The 20340-nt window shown below is 45.5% G+C and overlaps 1 protein-coding gene and 1 long non-coding RNA gene across 4 annotated transcripts in view; one reads left to right on the top strand and one right to left on the bottom strand.

The window, feature by feature from the left end:
• Positions 1-9267, top strand: part of LOC144578592 (uncharacterized) — a 366916-nt gene extending 357649 nt beyond the window's left edge. For all 3 annotated transcript variants that reach the window (XR_013524698.1, XR_013524696.1, XR_013524697.1), the window contains one exon: positions 9130-9267. This is a non-coding gene — a long non-coding RNA (uncharacterized LOC144578592). The remainder of the gene's footprint in view (positions 1-9129) is intronic.
• The window catches only part of XYLT1 (xylosyltransferase 1), a 376528-nt gene that overhangs the window by 23631 nt on the left and 332557 nt on the right, over positions 1-20340 (bottom strand). Inside the window, exons 7-10 of the mRNA XM_009009228.4 lie at positions 15722-15938; positions 12985-13161; positions 9137-9399; positions 2326-2521 (exon numbers count right to left, since the gene is read on the bottom strand). Coding sequence (XP_009007476.2) covers positions 2326-2521; positions 9137-9399; positions 12985-13161; positions 15722-15938 — 853 coding nt within the window. The remainder of the gene's footprint in view (positions 1-2325; positions 2522-9136; positions 9400-12984; positions 13162-15721; positions 15939-20340) is intronic.

Here is a 20340-nt window from a genome sequence, read left to right as displayed (position 1 = left end):
TCTGTTGCATTTAAAATACAACTTGAACGTCTTTCCAGGGGCTACAAGACCACTCTACTTTCTCAGGCCTCTCTTCTACCAGTTTTCCTCTCACTTGTTGCCCTCAGCACATTGGTCTTACTGCAACTCGAGTACTCCTGGCTCATTCCCAGTGCTTTAGGGCCTTTGTATACGCTCTTCTCTGCTCTGAATGCTCCACGTCTCCCCAGGACTGGCTCTCTTACAAATGTTTGCTCTGCAGTGATCTCCTTGGAAAAGCCTTCCTGGATGAATCATGCTATGGAAGCTTGTCTCCATCAATGTCCTGAGTCCCCAGCAATCACATGAATGAAGTTGTATTTTCTCTAGAATACCTGTCATTAGCTGAGCTGTTTGTGTATCTATTTGCTTACTCGCTGGCTGGCTGCCCTACTGGACTGCAATTCCATGACCACAGGGTCCTGGTTTGTCTGGTTCACCACAATCCCTCCTGAACCTAGCACACTGTAGACACTCAGTGACAACCTGTGGAAAGAATGAGCATCTTTTTTTTTTCCAAGTCAATAGCATGGGATCCCCATGGATTGGAGAAATATATTCAAGCTGTTCAGCCACACTGGCCACCTGCTGTGAGCCAGGCACTGGGAATGCAAGGCCCTGGGATGGTGCTAACACCAAGGAGATTCTAAATAGCCCACAGAGTGGCCCTGGAGTTCTTCCTTGCCTTTTTGTTCATTTGCCATTAACATTAATTGAGACGTTAGAAAAAATTCAATATACAAGTTAGGGCTCTCTGCATTACATGGTGTTACTTTTGCCCGTGATCTTGGTGGTTTTCACACCAAAAGTACCAGACCTATGTAGTAAGGACCCTCCCCCAAAGCACTAGCCATGGAGGGGCCAACATCATTTGTTACTGCCAGAGGTACCCAGTCGCCTAACAGCAGGCTGATAAGCAGGGAGAGCCCAGACACCAGGCTTTCATCTCTTTAATGCGACATTAATGTTGTCAATTGGCTGCTCAGGCCCCTAGCACAGAATCCAACTGGGGCAGTGTCTAATTGCCCCCTGACGCCAGTAATTTATGGATTGGGCTCCCTTGGCAGTACACATCCAGAAAATCCACTGGGAGCCTTAATTGAAAACAGTGGATTAACAAGAAACTCGCGCTGGTGCCTGTATGTCATGGGATACATTCACTGGAGCAGAGGTTAGTCAGGAAGTCCACAGGGGCTGGAGAAGGACTGGCAAGGAGAATATAAGCAGGTGGGACTCCCCCTCCCTGCAACATACTCCTAGCCCCTCAAGAGGCACCATATTCTACAGGTAGACTCTTGGTCCCCAATCCAGCAGTCAGAATCATTGTGACAAATCACCTCCTTAGCAGTTACTGACATGAGGAAGGCAGAAAACAGGTGCTACAGTTTTGTGTGGACACCATGCACCAGGCTAGATCATGCTTCCCTTTCCTTCCTGCACCACCACCCAAGTGCACTCACTCATTCATGTAAAAGACTTATTCAGCATCTACAAATACGACGTATTCTCTCTGTGCTGCGGATACCGCAGTGAATGAGGGAGACACAGTTTCAGCTCTCTTCTGAACAATCAGTGAGTGATCAGATAAAGCGATAAGATAATTTTAGATAGTAAATGCTAAGAAAAAGCATTAAAATAGGGAAGGGTTGGGTGGAGAATGTAGCTATTGTGGTGCTGTATGTGGGTGGCCAGGGAAGGCTTCTCTGAAGGTACATCATTTGGATTTGGATCAGAATGATCAAAAATGCTAGCTATGCGACGCATCTGTCCATCCATGCACTCATCATATATTCAATGACTGATCTGGTACGTCCCATGAGCTAATACATGTATGCTAAAACCTGGGGAGACAAAACCACAACTAAGCAGAGGATTTGTGGCCAAAGACACTTAGGTTGAATTTTGAGCTCTCCCACTTCCTAGCAAACCAGAAAATCTTTGGATCTCTGTAAGCTTCAGTTGTCCATTATGTAACATGGGACTGGTACCACTACTTCATTAAAAAACTGGTTTATTGCTGACACTGGTTTAGGAGTCATCACTGGCTAGGATGAAAAATTCAGAGGAGCAGAAATTTTACTCTAAAAAATACATCCATGTTACAGTTGGTTTGATCCTTTCCTGTTTAAGATGCTGGTGCCAGTGACTGGGGCGGGAGAATTTCTCCAGGCACAGGGTCAGCTTATCTTTAGGGATCTCCAAGTCCTCTTCTCCTCCATCTCCAACTAGAAGTGTCAGATTGTGGAGTAGAACATGCGCAAGGGAAGTGCAAAAGACAATGCAATGTGACCACACCTGGCCTCTTACCTCGGAAAACTGAAGCCTTCCAAAGTCACTGGGTGGGCTTGCGATCTTGAAGACTTTTTTTGGCATCACCCATGTCTCCAGAGTCTCGAGTTTGCTCACGGCCAGATTGGTGGCATGATGCTTGATCAGAAATCCCTGGAAGCGGTCAGCAAGGAAGTAGAGGTGGACAGATGCTGGGTGGCCCATGGGGTAGTACCTGAAAACACAGTGCTCATGGGTTAAGGCCTGAGGTTTGTCGGATCACAGGGAGACTCCCCAACCCACCATGCTAGTCCTGTTCCTAACGCCGTCCCCATCGTGTATAATGTCTACCATATTCCTTACATCTGTCTGAAAGCTGCTCCCTAGGTATCTGTGATCTCAATGACTATGAATACTTTTTTTTTTTTGCTGATTATAAATGGAAAACATGCTGACCATAGAAAAGTACAACAAAGAAAGTAAAATGACTGCTTTCCATGCCTCTTCCCATAAATAATGTCAATTCACAGATATTTATCAGTCCTCTGGTGCTTGGTACTGGGCAGTGAAAATGGTGTGTGAACACTGTCATATTGATGGATTCCCCTTCAGCCTGATTTTCTAAGCATCTATTTGCATAAGTACTACAGAGTTGGCATCTTTCTATGTATCCTATTATTCTATTTTTGTTCCATAGTATTTCCTGAGGATTATCACATCTTTGAAAAGTCTCTGAAGATATGATTTTGTTGACATACTGTGTTGATGCGCAGTATTTCATCGTACTTAATACCAGATTATATTAAGCAAGTTCCTTATCATTGGACAACTCTAATTTTTTGCTTTCCTAAATGGTGCTGTGTTAAACATCCTTGAGCAAAACCTTTCATTCATCTCTCTCCCTGTTTAAATCTCCAAGAGGCTCCTCGCCTCTGCAGCTTAACTATTTCAGAAGTACTGATTTATGGTCTCACAGTCCTCACCACTGATGGTAGTTATCATCTTTAACAATGATTGTCAATCTGAGATAAACACATAGGCATATACTCGCATACATGCATAGGTGGCTGGTTGTTTTAAAATGCATGTCTTTGATCCACAAAAGCAGGGAAGCTAAGCAAGATGTCCAAAGAAAAGGGGGAAGCAGAGAGCAGAAGAGGAGTACCTGGGAGGAGTCTGGCTCCGTATCTTTCCTAGTTGTCAGATAAAAAGCTGCCGCTTGTGCAATGTGTAAACAGCATTAAGAAGGTGCTTGTGGGTCCCTCATAATAGCATTTCACAAATAACTGTCCCTGCTCAGCTAAATGCAGCCTTCCCTCTGGTCCTGATCTTAAGTTTTAAGTCTTTATGTCCAATTATAACAGGTAGAGAAGCTGCCTTCCTGTGTTCACGCATCTCCTGAAATCACTGCCTTGTTACTGGGATGCCTTCCGGGGAAGGGTAGTGCATGAAAAAAAATAACTTGCACAGTCTTCAGATTATTTGCTGGGCATTCACAGTTCATACAAACCTGTTCTAAATCTTTACTTTGGGAGCAGAAAGTCCAGGGATTGTTTTGTGATTTGATGACCAAAGCAAAATCTAGTCAGGGCTGTCCCACAAAACCTCCTGCAATCACAGAAATGTTCTGTTCTTTTTTTTTTTTTTCTTTTGAGATGGAGTCTTGCTTTGTTGCCCAGGCTGGAGTGCAGTGGTGCAAACTCTGCCTACTGGGTTCAAGTGGTTCTCCCGATTCAGGCTCCTGAGTAGCTGGGATTACAAGCGTGCACCACTACGCCTGGCTAATTGTTATATTTTTAGTAGAGATTGGGTTTTACCATGGTGGCCAGGCTGGTCTCGAGCTCCTGACCACAAGTGATCTGCCCACCTTAGCCTCCCAAAATGCTGGGATTACAGGTGTGAGCCACAGCACCCGGCCAAAACCTTTTTATTTCCATAGGGTTTTGGGGAACAGGTGGTATTTGGTGACATGAATATGTTCTCTAGTGGTGATCTGTGAGATTTTGGTGTGCCTGTCACCTGACCAGTATTCTGTGCTGTCCAGTAAAGGAGCCACTGGCAACATATGACTGTTGAGCACTTGAAATGTGGCCTGTGACTGAGGAACTAAATTTAAAAATGGAGTTTTAGTTAATTTACACTTAAATAGCCACTGTGGCTAGTGGCTACCGTATTGGACAGCAAAGAGAGTGTCATGAAAGAGCCAGTGGTCACCTGCATTAATATCCCCAAATCTCACATTTCCTGTATGTTAGGCTCGCTTCTATGTGACTTTGCAAGTTTCCTTGTACCAGGGAGGCAGAACCTATTTTCCTACCTCTGGAATCTTCTTTGGACAACAGAAAGTGGTAGAAGGGCTGTCATGTCAGTTCTGAGTCAGGGCCTCAAGATGGCTTGCACATTTCTGTTTGCTTTCTTGTTCTTTTGAGGTCACCATGAGAGCACGCCTAGGCTAGCTTGCTGGAGAATGAGACATTTCAACCAGCAGAACTACCCCACATGTCCCAGCTGAAGCCATCCTAGGATCAGGCAACTATTCCCAGCCAAGGGCCACAGAGCTACCCTCCAGACTTGCAGTTGGCTGCAGATATAGGAGCCAGACCAGCCCAGGCGAGGAAAACTGTCCAGCTGACCTGCAAACTTGAGGATTACATAAATGCATATTATTTCAAAACAGTGATTTGGGAGTTATGTGTTACACAGTGCTTTTATTTAATCTTTTTTTTTTTTGAGATGGAGTGTCGCTCTTTTTGCTCAGGTGGGAGTATAATGGCGTGATCTCAGCTCACGGCAACCTCTCCCTCCTGGGTTCCAGCGATTCTCCTGCCTCAGCCTCCCAAGTAGATGGGATTATAGGCATGCAACACCATGCCCAGCTAATTTTGTTTTTTGTTTTTTGTTTTTTTTTTTTAGTAGAGATGGGTTTCTTCATGTTGGTCAGATTAGGGTCTCGAACTCCCAACATCAGAAGTGATCCACTCACTTCGGCCTCCCAAACTGCTGGGATTACAGGTGTGAGCCACTGTGCCTGGCCCTGTTACACAGTATTACTGTGACAACAGACAAGTAATGCACCATTAGTTTGTGTTGTGTAAGGTGGGTGAAGCAGGAGACCTTGTCTTGAGAGGCAAAGGAAGAAAGTGTTTCCAGAAGGCAGCAGTCAAAAATCCTAGAAGCCAGTCTTTGATTACTTGCCTCTCTTCTTTTTTTTGAGACAGAGTCTCTGTCAGCCAGGCTAGAGTGCAGTGTCACAATCTCGGCTTGCTGCAACCTCCATCTCCCAGGTTCAAGCAATTCTCCCTGCCTCAGCCTCCCACATAGCTGGGATTACAGGTGTGAATCGCTGCACCTGGCCCCTTCCATCTTTATTCTCCTTATACACTGCCAGAATCCTGGTACAAGCCACCATCATTTTGGACCTGGACCTTTGCAGGAACTTCCCTGTCACCCCCTTTCTTTTGTCCACTGAAACCTGTTCCCATAGTGGCCATGTCCATCATCTTCCACTTAAATGCCACAAATAGTTTGCCTAATGCCTGCAATAAAATCCAAACTCCTTACCTGCTCCACAACGCCCTGCTGCTTTCTCTAGCCTCCTTTCGTTTCCCGCTACCCTAATCCACCACCTTCTTTATTTTGGATCCTTGAACAAGCTAAGCTCATTGCTGCCTCAGGGCTTTTGCACAGGACATTCTTGCTGCCTCTCTTCATTTTTTGCAGAGCATTAACCTTACTGATCTTTTGTTCTGATTTACTGGTGCTTAGGTATTGTCTGTCTTCAAACTAGAATGGGAACACTTTGAGTTTAGGAGCCTGGTCTGCCTGGGTCAAGGCTGAATTCTCAGTGTCTAACACAGAGCCTGGCACATGGTAGCTGCTCAATCAGTTCTTGCGGAACGGGTGAGAATTCTACAAGGATTTCCTCTTGAACCTTATGCTTCTCAGCTACGTCTACAGTCCCTGTAACCAAGGACTGAACACAAAGCCTTCTGATGCCTCATCCTGACTATATTTGGTATCTAAGTAATGAAAACTCTTAATGCCTCAAAAGAGAAAAATAAGATGCTGTACAATAATCTATAGGAATGCCATAGAAGCATTCGTCTGGCCCAAAGGTGTTTTTCTTTCTTATTTAAATAAGATGAACATTAAAAAAAAAAAATCAGGAGATTTGGATAGCAACTCCAAGTCTACATTCTCATGGGATGTACTGGACTTCAGCACCATGGACTTCCAGGTTCCCACGGTTGCCAATTCTGCAGGTGCCACACTGAGTGATTCTGGTGCTGCTTTTCTGGCCCTGGAGGGCATGTGAATTTGGGGACCTGAAATAAAATCCTGACATCCTTATTTCTGGATGGTGGATTACAAGCAAACTTTATTTTCTTATTTTCTCAATCTGTAAAAATTTCAGAAATTTTTACAATAGCATTTTTACTTTTTAATGAGAACAAAATCAATAAATGTTACTTAATGAAAGGTTATTTTATAGACTGGAAAGGCACAATTTGCCTAAACTACCCAGATAAAATGAGACTGTTAAAGTTTTCACTTGCTGTCTCCCCAGATGCCTCAGGGCTAGAAATCTATTCTCTTCTGCCTTTTGGGATAAGGGTCCTTTGTCCTGATTTATTTTCAGTCTCCTATTCATAAACACATCGGCTTTGCCCACAGCAAGGCACAACCGTTCCACTACAATAAAAAATGAGGTGGATGCTAGAGGATTCCTGGCTCACGGCAATGTGAGGGCTTGCCTCATTCCAAAACGAGTACTAGGAGAAACTTTCAACAACCTTAAATAAATTGGGGGTGTCTTTTGGAATTTCCCGTAAGATCATTTACCTTATACATTCTAGGAAGCCTGCAATTGTCATTACTCCGGAACAACTATTGCCTCTTAAGTGTCAGGCACTGCACTGTGTACTGGGGATATGTACAAGTCCCCAGTGACCTTGACCCAAGATACTGCGCTCTGTGCATGGCCAAGGGGAAGGCCCTGAACTACTTTCAGCTCGGGGGATGGTGGGTGTGGGGTGAGCTTTGAATAAGTCATAGAGGAGGTTGATCTGGGAAGGGTTGGCTACGCAGTGGGAGGCTGTGAGCAAAGAAAACCACAAGAAGAGAACAAGGAGGTGTTACCATCTTACACAGTAGGTTCACTGTTGGCTGCATCATAATGGCAACAGGCAACTAAGATAGCAGCAATTCCCTGAATACTGAGCATTTAGTATGTAAGTACGTACAATGATGTTAAAATGGGAATAACATGATATAACCCATCAGGTAGTTCTTGATGATTGTCTTCTTGAAACTCCGTAACACCTTATGATGTAAAGATGATGAGTATTACTCTTCTCAGTGTATAGGTGAGGAAAATGAAGCTCAGAGAGATGAACGACTTGCCCAGGGTCGCTAGCTGGTAAGCAGCGTTTAAACTGCAGACCCTGGGTTCCTAACCCAGGCTAGTCTCCCATTAAACTAAATCAGAACCTTGATGGATGGGAGGAAGTGATGGGACAGTGTCCTAGCCCTGCAGAATCCTTGCTGGCTAGGGATGAGATTCCAGGTGAGAAACCTGCCTCTGTTTGCAGACAGTTAGGGAACAATCTTCTTCCCCTCTGTCAGAGACTGATTCTATTAAAAAAAAAAAAAAAAAAAGGTTGCTATGTTATGGAGCAGAGAAGGGAGAAAAAGAAGCAGAGTGATTAGAGGCACTTCTAGGAATCTATCCTAAGCAAATAATCAGAAAAGAGAATGGAAAAAAAGGGTTTTCTGCAAAAAGATATTCATTAGAACATTATTTACAATGGCACATTACTGACAATGGTAGCAGTGAAGGGCTGGATTAAGCAAACTCTGAAACTTCTGCTCAATGGAATACTGGAGGCACTAAAAAGAATCATTATCATTGCGGAAGCTGCAGAGCGGCATGGAGAAATGAGGGCTAATAGTATAATGCCGAGGGAAGAAAACAGGATACCAAATTCTTGTTGCAATTATGTAAATATCCAATATGTATATTGCTTCGGAACAAAAGAACGGGTACACAACGTGAAAGTCTTGGCTGGCTTAGGAAAAGAGATGGGAGGAGGAGGGCTTATGTTGAATTATTTTCCTACCTCCTCCCCTCTTCTTTCCACATCTTCTAGAACACTCTTTCCTGACGTATTGGCGGGTGAGACGATTGTAAGTGGTGGCTGAGAAGTTTAAACAATAGTTCTGCCTATTAATTTTCTTTGTGATATTTTTAGGTGTAATGATGACATTATGGTGAATGTTTTTAAAAAGGAGTTATTTTTCAGAGATACCTTATTAAAATATTGATGGCTGAAATGATAGGATGTCTGGGATTGACTTCAAACTGATCGGGGAGGAGGCGGAAGGTGGGTGAAGATGAAAATGAAACAAGATCAGACCTGAGTTGGAGACTGCCAGGGCTGGGTGATGGGAACGTGGCGTTACACTATTCTATTTTGTACACAGTTGACGTTTTCCATCAAAGAAAGTTTCGTATATTCATGGCTACCTTCCACTTAAGACAAATGCTACATATGATATGGTGACATGAAGCTTCCTTCTAAACTATATATATGTAGCATGAAGAAGGAGTAAAACCATCGGGTGCAGAGCAGATCTGGTATTTGAGAAAGTGAAGCAAATATTGTGGCGATGGCTTAGACTGGAAATGCCATGCACACTAGGAAGGTGGCATTAGATGAATTTTGGGCAAAGGAAGAAAGTATAGGTGGCACTGTAGATCCTTAAAGAGGAAGAAGACCCCCCACCACCACTTGTACCCTGAGCTGCCTCTTGCTTCTCAGCTCCCCTCTCTGCATCCCACAGAGCTTACCGGCAGCTGTTCTCCCCATCTGTGTGCAGTGATGTCTCGGCCCGTCGAAGACCCAGGCGGGCAAAGGAGTGGTACAAGGTGAGCGTCACGTCACTCAGGCTGTGGATGCCATCAGGCTCATCATAGACGTTCTCCCAGTAGGAGCGGAGGCCAGGGGTACCTGCAGGGTAGTTCCCATACAGGTAATAGTCCAGCTGCCCAATGATTTCCTGATTCACCACAGCTTCGAACTTGCGGGCAAAGAAGGTAGGCCGGGCTGTCTGCTGCACTCATGTAATTAAAAAAAAAAAAAAAGCCACATCAGCAAGTGATAGGGGTGCAGGGGTAGGGGGAACCTAAGGGAATATCGTGTGTGATCCAGATTAGCTCCCACACTTCTTGCACCTCTATGTTCTCAGTTTCAACATCTGTAAAATGGGTTGACATGGGAATTCACTCAGGGTGAAAATAAAGTCTGAAACCCTTTTGGAAGGCCTAAGGGTTTTTTCTATATGATATAACTTTCTCTGATAAATTTTCCCTTAATATTTTTGCCACCACCCTGAATGAATTCCCATAGGTTATAAAAAGGGTGTGAGGAGGATTAAATGAATTCATCTGCGCATAGCATCTAAAGCGATGATAGGCACCTACTAAGCATCATTTAGATGTCTGCTACATAAATTAAATCTTAGATGGTAATAGCTGAGACGGATCTTGGAAATCATTTTGCTGGAGGTCACAGCCTAGTAATCTAGGGCAAATACAGCCTCCAGATACCTTTTAGCTGGCCAGCAGTGTTTTAAAGTCGAATGAGCTGGCAATATTGAAAACATGAAAGAGTTCCAGAAATTCTTTTGGCTTCGCCTTAAACAGCAATTGATCTGGCAACCCCAGGCCCACACTCCATGTGGTAACCACTGGGTAAAGGTGAATACTGGTTGTTTCTTTAGGCCGCACCTCGGTTCTTCTGCTCACTGCAGTCTCCACCATGCCTTATTGCCTCTTTCGTATTTCAGCCAACTTGCAAACTCACAAGGAATCAGAAATTCAGATTCCAAGCTGGGCATGGACCTGTAGTCCCAGCTACTCAGGAGGCTGAGGCAGGAGACTCTCTTGAACCCAGGAGGCGGAGGTTGCAGTGAGCTGAGATTATGCTACTGCATTCCAGCCTAGATGATAGAGCGAGACTTTGTCTAAAGCAAAAGGACCTCCTGAGTCCACGTCTCTGGGAGTGAGGCTCCAAAAACATTCCCAGATGATTATGATGCAGTGTTTGAGGACCACTCTCAAGAAAACAGGACCAGAGATGGCAAGGGACTTACCTGAGAACACACAGCAAGTCATTGGCAGAGACAGAACGAAGAGTCAGGGTTGAGGGTTAGAGAAATACTAAGCACCTGTAATCCACCAGGTTTTATAGTTTATGTTCAGTAAAAGGCCAGACAGTAAATATTTAAAATAGCTATGAAACCACTCAACTGTGCTTTTATACCATAAAAGCCACAGACAAGAGACTAAATAAACGGATATGGCTGTGTCCCAATAAAACTACATTTACAGAAGCAGGCAGTGGGCTGACTTTGGCCCCCAGGGCCAGAGTTTGCTGACCCCTTGTGTAGGGCTGCGGAAACTAATAAAACACAGGCCTCTCCCTTGAGGAGCTTATAATGGTCTAGTATTATTATTGACCTAAATTTGGGTCCAGCACTGTTTTCATGGAGGTAGAGTAATAGCAGCAATAACTACTGACCACACACCATATGCAGGGCATTGCAACTGTGTCCTTCTAATTTTCCCCATAACTTGGCGAGGCAGGTATGATGATTCCCATTTTACAGATGAGAAAACTGAACTTAGAGGCAAAGCGGTATGTACAGACTCACACCGTTGTAAGATGTGAACCCTGAATGGATGACCCCAAAATCCAAGCTCTTTCTACTGTATATCACTCCAGGACTGAGCCAACTGAGTAAACTGGAAGCCCCCTGATAGTAAGTACCCTTGGTGTTATTCTCCACCTCTCGTCGCCAGTCTGCTCTATGGGGGGGAGGGTAGCTTGGTTTCTTTTACAGCAGCACTGAGGAGAGTTAGACCACCTGAGTTCAAATCCTCATTTTGCTACTTTCCAGCTGTGTAAGTCAAGCCACTCAGTATCCTTAATATGGGTTACTAGCATAGTAGGGGCTGCTATTTGATTATCATCACTAGCCCCTCCTTACCAGGAACCCATCTATCTAAGGACCTGTGAGTCGTCCTTTTCTAGGAGTAGGGAACTGGCCTTGGGGGCAGGATGAACTCCTTTCTCTGCCTGTGATTCTGACCATAGCTGGATCTTCTAAAAGGCGATGTGGCTCTATCTGTCATTCTTGTTCTCCTAGTTCTTTGCACAAGAACAAGAGTTTCTGATAGCGGCAGTGTCTTGACTCTAGAGTTTGGGTGAGATTCTTAATCTTTGGTTGCTGTGAGAACATGAGGCGGTTTCTAGGTTGGCCAGTCTTTATCAGAGGCTACAATGTCCCCAGGATGCTGGGTAGGATACAAATGCTGCTATCTAGGGAAGGATGGGGCTCTGGGGAATCACCACGTGGAGGGTCTGTGCTCTAAGTGATGAAGGTTCTCTGTGACTAGGGCACTCCTAGTCACAGAGAACTCTACAAAGGTGGGACGACGACTTCTTTTGAATAGATTAAAGAGTCCCCTGCAACCCTCTTTTGGCTCAGTAGATGTTTTCAGCATGGAAGATATGGCTTTAAGCAGCTCCCTGTCTGCCAGCTTAAGGTGGTTGGAGCTTCTGGGTGAGGACCTTGAGGGGAATACAAATGACAGATACAACCTGCAATGGATTCTGTACTCTTCTAGGCACAGAACCAGGAAGGCAGCAGGGACTTCTGGGGCTGTGGGGGAAAAAAAAAAAAAATCCCACTGTGCCTCAGTTTCCCCACCTGCACAAAAGTGTCATAAATCCCAGTGAAGTCAATGCCCACCCTGCCTGGCACAGAGGAGATCAAACACAATGGCTGGGTTACTGACCCAGCACTGTGTCCCTGCATTAGTGATTTGGAAAGTAGCATACCTTCTCTACAGGGCAGTTCTAGTGACCTCAGAGTGATTTGTGCTCTCTGCTGCTGGCTGTGGTGAAGGGTGGAGGAAGAAGCCCAGACAATCCTTTTCCTTCCAGCCACCATGCTGGCTTGGAGGGAGCAGGACGGGGGTGCCCATCTCAGGGCTCATGGTAAGTAAACCTTCCCCAGCTTCTGGCTCTGCCCTTCCCCAGAATTGTAAATTGCTAGAGACAGCTGTAAAGGGAATAATACTACCTCTTGTTACTCTTTCGAGTACACAGAACACAGTGGTTTCCAAACCTGGATGTTCCTCAAAGTGCAATTCGTTAAAAATGCAAATTTGTGGACATCACTGGAGATCAGTGGTTCTCAACCAGAGGTGCTGCGAAACATCCCACCATGCTTGGGACAGCAGGCCACACTGTCAAGAGTTTTTAAAAAACATATTCTTGGGGACATATTTAACAAATAGTTCAGGGGATTCTGAAGAAAAGGTAGTAAAGAGAATATAACATGAGTAGGGCCTTTGGAAAGTTTTACCTTTCTGTGTCTGTTTTCCTATCCCTAAGATAGAATAAAAATAATAAAAGGTTGTTTTTTGGGTTAATGAGTCAACCTGGCTGGAACAGCCTTGACCTGTAGTAAGTGCTCAATAAACCTTGGCTATTGCTGATGCTGTTACTATTACCAACAGCCAGGTTTGGGCACCACAGGATAAGATGACCTGGAGGTCTGGCCTCGGATTTCTGCTAGGTGTGTTGGAAAGGCATCACTGAGGAGGCTGGCAGACCATGAACGTCTCACCTGGAAGCGATGGAAGTCCTGCGGCTTGAAGTCGTTGGGGGAGCAGCCGCACCAGTCCACGATGTGCTTGTACTGGCACTTGCAGCCCAGCTTGCGGTTCCAGTTGGTGATGCGCAGGTTGTTGTCCACCATGGTGTCACAGTGGGGGCTGTTCTCCAGGACCGTGTGGAAGAAGGACTGCAGGGAAGAGAAGCCCAGTCTGAGACCTCTCCCAGCCTCCCACAAGTGAACTGGCATGGGCAATGGTGAATGCTTGCTCTGAGTTCATGTGGGAGCTGCTTGTTTAAAAGAATGTGGCACCTTGCCAGAAGCTGGGCAGCTTCCTGTACAGCTTGTAGAACCATGAGTCTATTAAACCTCTTTTCTTTAAAAATTACAAAGACTCTTACATACTCTGCATGCATTTGAGGTCAGCTGACCATGTGGTCCAACTGAGAATGCAGGTGGATGCTCTGGAATTTCACCCCTGGGGTAGGGTGGCCAGATTGATGCCTGCATTTGATTCAGGGCTTCCTGCATCCTGGGACTGCAACATGGGGCTGCTTGCTGTCCATGGTACTGAACCAGGTGCCATATTTTCTCCCCATTCCAGGACACTTGGCCAACCTCTCACTGGAGTACCTGAGAATACTTCTATAGCATTTCAACACTGTTTTATGACAGTCCTGGGTACCAGGAGAAAATAATTCCTCCCTGTTCTCTCTCCCTAAGGGAATCTGTCTCTGCCCGTTACAAGTTTATGGGCACAGCCTTCGAATTTCTTCTAAACCACTCCCCTTGAAGTGGTCTGAGAGAAGGGAGGGAAGGCAGAGATGCAGGAGGTGGGAATGAACAGAGACCCTGGAGCATATGTGCTTGTGAATCCTGGGTCAGGGAGGGGAAGAGGAAGCACACACACAGCTTTGGCTGCCAGTATTGAGGTGGGTGTCTTGATTAAAAATAGCCAAACTCCCAATCTCTTCTAAATGGATGGGTAAATGAGGCACCACCCCCTGCTGACCTTCCTGTGACGCTAAATGACATGCCCATGAACCTGGATTTTAAGCTTGAATTGCCTACAAGCCCAGGGAGGCATATATTCTCCATCAAGCAGTGGGAAAAAGTACCCAATTACCGATTGCCCTGTGTCCTTTCATAATGATACAGAAATTTCCTGCAAGATAATGGATGAGGAGGTTATCGGAATTGAGAGAAAAGGTGATTTTTGCTGAAATAGGATTAAAAGCTGATTACTTAACATGTGTGCAGAATAGTAAAACCCAGCCCAGCGATGACAAGCTCATCATCCCTCTGGGTGACAAGGGCAGTCAGCCCTCCCTGGAACTTGGCATTGCCCCAGACACAGGTGAGAAATATGGTGGGTTATCTGGCCTGCAGAAAGACACCTCACCTGTGTGGTCCAGGGAAGCAACAAGGGGCCATTCATGAGAAATGCCACAGCTCAACAGAAATGGAGCCAGCTCTGCCCAGCAGGCAGCTACGGGGATGCCACTGGCAATCCTTCAGAACTGGATCCCCTCCCCACTTCTAGATGGGGCTGTTTTAGAATACTCTGGATTACTGGAGTATGACTCATGAAAGCAATACTCTTTCCTTCAGGGAATGATAAAGCAATACTTAACATGAGAAAAGGGATGCTTGATATAAAAAGATGGTCATTACATGATCACTGTGAAGGATATATCAAAAGTTGATGTGGGGGCTGGACATGGTGGCTTATGCCTGCAATCCCCCAGCCCTGTGAGAGGCTGAGGCAGGTGGATCATTTGAGGCCAGGAGTTCAAAACCAGCCCAGCCAACATGGCTAAAACCCATCTCTACTAAAAATAAAAAAGTTAGCTGGGTGCCTGTAATCTCACCTACTCAGCAGGCTGAGGCAGGAGAGTTGCTTGACCCTGGAAGGAGGAGCCTGCAGTGAGCCGAGATTGCACCACTGCACTCTAGCCTGGGTGACAGAGAGACTCTGCCTCAAAAAAAAAAAAAAAAAGTTGATGTGGGTGTGTCCTGAAAGGGTCAGCATATACAGTTGTGCAGGTTACTCACTGTGTAACATTTTTTCGCCCAGTCTGGAATGAAGTGGCACCATCTTGGCTCACTGCAACCTCTGCCTTCTGGGTTCAAGCAATTCTTCTGCCTCAGCCTCTTAAGTAGCTGGGACTACAGGCAACTGCCACCACGCCTGGCTAATTTTTGTATTTTTAATAGAGACACAGGGTTTCACCATATTGGCTAAGCTGGTCTCAAACTCCTGATCTTGTGATTCACCAGCCTTGGCCTCCCAAAGTGCTGGGATTACAGGCGTGAGCCACCACATCCAGTCTGCATTGTGTTACTTTTGGGGGTGCTATCAGCATTGCAGATATCAGAAGGGTTTGTTTTCTACAAAATGGTTTTCTGGAAAATAGCAGTGAGTATTTTGTTCTAATAAAATCTGTATATCGTGTCATTTTTATGACCAATGAAAGACAAGTATCTTGAGGACGAGCTGCCTTTTCTATTTTGCACAAAGCCACTGTGTGGACTGCTGGTGGCAGCAGCATGTATCTACTCCATGCAGCCTCGGTGCAGACTGGAGGGAAATCAGGGGCCCTGCTAAGACAGCAAGGATATCTGAATGTACGGAGGACAATGCAGGTGGACCCAGAATCTCTCTGCCAAAAGTTCAGCATCTGCTTTGCCACAAAGGCTAGAGTGAGGCCCCTCTAGCTTCTTTGGGGAATTTCTCCCAGATACTCACCTCAGCAGGAAGCAAGGTATAGGAATAGAACTGTTTCATCTTGGTCACCAAATCATCTGTGGAGAAGGTCACATACTCTACAAACTTCCGGTTCAACAGGAACCAGTCTGAGCCGCCATCCACGGCGATGCCCTCTGGGATCCGCCGATCTCCCAGGCGCCACATGTGAGCGTCGCACTCCAGGAAGAGCCGATCCAGGCCCTGCTTCCGGATGAACCTGGGAGAGACAGAGTCGCCCTTAGCCCAGGGGCGTCTAGAAAGACAGAACTCCAGGCAGAGTCCAAACAACACAACCCAGTCAGCGACGACAGCAATGCTTGGTGTGTGGCAGGTCCTGAGCCAGGGATCTCTGTGGAGTTTATCACTTGATCCCCACAAGTGATAAACACACTGTATTTATCCCTATGAGGCAGGTACCATTTGACCCCCAATTTCCATATGAGGGAACTGAGACTTAGCGAGCCCAGGGGACTTACCTAGCACAGTCAGATGACAATGATCATCTGCTACAGTTACCCTTCTCTAGAGAACTTTAACAATAACCTTCCTATGCCACAGAGGTCTTGGCAGTCTGGTGAATGCAGCCTATGGACACTTATCTCAGAATAGTGCTCTTAAATGCATACAACAAAATATACAGGGTTACAAAACAGCAAAAAGTAAAAACTCACCAAAGTTCTGACACAGAGTAATGCATGTGCTTCTTGACTCACACATCATATACAGCATTACAACATTTTAAAACTATTTTTTGAGACGGGGTTGTGTTTCATTGCCTAGGCTGAAGAACAGTGGTGTGATCCTAGCTCAGCACAGCCTCAAACTCCTGGGCTCAAGTGACCCTCCTGCCTCAGGCTCCTGAGTAGCTAGAACTACAGGCATGCATCACCATGTCTGGCTAATTTTTAAATTTATTTTTGCAGAGATTGGGAGGGGGTCTCATTATGTTGTCTAGACTGGTCTTGAACTTCTGGCTTCAGGCAATCCTACCGCCTCAAGCTCCCAAAGCACTGGGATTACAAGCCTGCACCACCATGTCTGGCTGCTGCTTACATTTTTTGTAGAGACAGGGTCTCACAATGTTGCTTAGGCTGGCCTGAAACACCTGGCCTCAAGCAATCCTCCTGCCTTGACCTCTCAGTGTGCTGGGATTATAGGTGTGAGCTACTGCATGGGGCCTGGGTTACAAAATACATTTTACAACACCGAATGTGTGATAATACATGTGTTTCTTTATTAACACATTAAATAAGATATCATGGCAGGTCTAATAACTCCTGTAACTTTGAAGTAGTGGTGAGCATAAATGATATTTAGAGGTATCTGCACCAACTATAACGCAACAGGAAAATATCTGATTCCTATTGGTGACTGAGTTACTGCTATTACTATTGTGATCTGTCACCTACCTTTAGGTAGATTTCAGTTGAAATTTCATTTAAAAAAAAAACCATTTTCTTCTCATCCAAAGTGATGAACCTTCCCTGAATTTAATAATGAACCCCAGATTAATAACTCCTACTCTAGTAAGTATATAAGCATCTCGTTGAGAATTTTGCAAGGCAGGCTGGGCAGAATTATCATGTCCTAATTTGTAGATGCAGAAACCAAAGCCGTTCAGGTCCCAGAGATGGTGACGTGGGCATGTTGGGAGGGTGGACAGAGATGGAACCAAGCCTTCTGGCCCAAACACTCAGTCCATTAGCAATTAGCATTCATTGCACATGTAACCATCATTGCCATTACCATCATCACCATTTTCATTATCATCACCATCACTACCACCATTGTCATCATTGCCATCATCATCATCATCGTCACTGTTACCAACACCACCACCACCACCACCATGATCATCACCATCTTCAGCATCACCACCACTATCACCAATTTCACTTATTATCTGCCAGGTACTGTGCTGGCCCATGGTATGGGTCAAGGATAAGTATGGATGATCTCTGCTCCTAAGGAGCTAGCTATCTAGATGGGAGCTTACAGTCTAGAGCTGAACTCTGGGATGTTTCTGCTCCTTGAGCCTGCTGGCCCTTACACGTGACTAGGACTCTGGATTTTTCAAGCCCTTATAAATAACTGTTGTATAAATGCTTCTCCATATCACCACAGCTTCCCTACACATGTGCCTTCTGGTCATGGATTCTGTCTGTGCTGGGAATGATCTTCCTCCTCCTCTCGCCTTCCATCTTCCCCTAGTGAACTTCAATTCATCAATCAGATTGTAGACCAAAAGCTACTCTCTCAGTCCTTACACACAGTGATTTCTTCCACCATTGCTGCCACTACCATCAATCACCATTTTCATTATGATCACTGTCACCACCCCCATGGTCATCATTATCACCATCTTCATCACCACCACTATCACCATTTTCATCATAACTACATCATCGCCAATTTCGTTATCACCACTATTACCATCGCCATCCCCATTAACACTACCACCATCATCACCATCATCATGGCAACGAAAACATACAAGCATTATCATTGCAAGGGCTTTATGTGGATGATCTATTTTAACTCTCATGAAAACCCCAGAGACGGTACTTTTCTTAACCCATTTTTACATCTGTACGCACTCAGCAGCTCGCCATCCATGACACATTTGTGGGATTCTTTGACTGTAAGCTTCTTGGGAGCTAGCGTTCTAGTTTTTGCTCATCACTAGGTGCCTGGCACACAGTAAGTGTTTACTGAGTATTCAGAGAATGGATGGATACTCAATCCATCAATAAGCAAATGCACATCCGCTGCGTACCACACCCCCAGCCTTGCGGTGGATACAGTGGAAGACAGGAAACAGTATAAACCACAGGCTTTCTTTTCTGGGAACTCACAGTCTGAGTTCCTAGAAGTTTTGGGAAAATATATAGGCACATGTAATCATAGGCTAAGTGAGTTTCAAGGAACTTCTGGAACAATGGGGACTAAAGCAAGGCTGAAAAGCCAGGATGCTGTGGACTTGGTTTGTGGTCAGGAATGGCAACATGGATGAGTCAAGCTGGGAGGGCTGCAGGGAGGAGAGAAAATGAACAGTCTAGACAGAAAACAGATTAATCAAAGGTGTGGGGAGCAGACCAGCTTGGCTTAAGTGGGAGACTGCTCTGGGCAGATGACACAGATTGAGAAGGTCGTATGTTTTTGATAAAGATAACATCCATATGATGTAAAATAACAAGAGAACAAGAAATGATTTCATGATCAACGGGATCTAAGCGTCTTGACGAAGAGCTGCCTTTTCTATTTCGCACAAAGGCACCGTGTGGATTGCTGCAGGAGGCACCATGTGCCTACTCCATGCAGACTGGAGGGGGACCAGGAGCCCTGCGATGACAGCAGTGGTTTAAGATTAAGCATTTTAAGGTGCACTGTTGAGTGGAATTAGTTTGTTAACAAGGTTACCCAACTGTCACCTCTGCCTAGCTTCAAAACATTTCATCGGCCCCCCCCAAAGAAAACCCCATACCTATTAAGCAGCCAATCCCCATTCCTGCTAGCCCCTGGTAACCATTAGTCTGTCCTCCGCCTCTATGGATTTACCAATTCTAGATATTTCATATTAAGCCAATCATACAATATATGGCCTTTTGTGCCTGCATCTTTTGCTCAGCATAATGTTTTCCAGGTTCATCCATGTTGCAGCAGGTTATCAGTGCTCCATGCCTTGTTTTTACCCGCCCAGCATCTGTTTATGATTTTTCTGGGAACCACCTTTTGCTTGACTTTGGACTCACCCTTAACTCTGAGTTTACTTGGGTCTGTATCCCACCCCTAGCACCAGGGGTGGGAACATGACCCAGGATGGGTCAGAGTATCCCATCTGCCTGGCCTCCAAAATCAGTTCAGGGATAAGCCAGCAATGCAAGCCGAGTCTGAGACTAGGTCTTGGATTGTTGCTGGAGCTACTGAGAAGGAGGGGCTTTTCTATGGGATTTCTGGCAGGGAGGATGTGAGCCTCGGGTTGCTGGTAGCCGTATCATCACCATGAGTATAGAGGTTGTCTGACAATGCCACAAACCAGAAATAAGAGAGGTGACAGAAAGATGCAGTGCCAAGGTCTTGATGGGTTCACTTGAGATTGTGGCTCTCACTGTGCCTGATTCAGTCCCAGACTTGTGTGTTATGTGCTTAAGGCATTTTTGAGATGGGATTCCTCACTTGCATTTGAAAAAGTCCTAATACATGCCTGAATGATTGGAACTTCATCAAGACCATGATGTGTGGGGGAGGTTCTTAGGCTCCAGACAGGGTGGGTAGCCACGGCTGTGGCACAAGAATGCCTCCTCCTCTTCCACTAAGCCAGTCTGCTTAGCTTTCTACAGCTGTTTCCATTTCTACAACAGACCTCGTGACTGTTCAGACTGGAGTTACCCGCCTCCTCCCCGGGAGCCTTTGTTCTCACTACAACACACCGTGGCTCCAGTCTTTCGGCCTCCCTTACAGGTCCTACAACAGTGTGGGCCAGCTGCTCAAGAAAAGTCTACTGGGATGAGGAGACCTGAGGGTCTGGAAGCTGAAGATGGTCCTGCCCTGGTAGTCACACTGAATTCTAGAAAAGAAGTCCTTCCCATTGGACCTCCCACAAATCCACTGACATCCAC

Source organism: Callithrix jacchus, chromosome 12 (genome assembly GCF_049354715.1).
Source record: "Callithrix jacchus isolate 240 chromosome 12, calJac240_pri, whole genome shotgun sequence".
NCBI classification, from domain to species: domain Eukaryota; kingdom Metazoa; phylum Chordata; class Mammalia; order Primates; family Cebidae; genus Callithrix; species Callithrix jacchus.
Note: the sequence above shows the minus strand (reverse complement) of the source record. Positions and strands in the feature narration are given on the sequence as shown.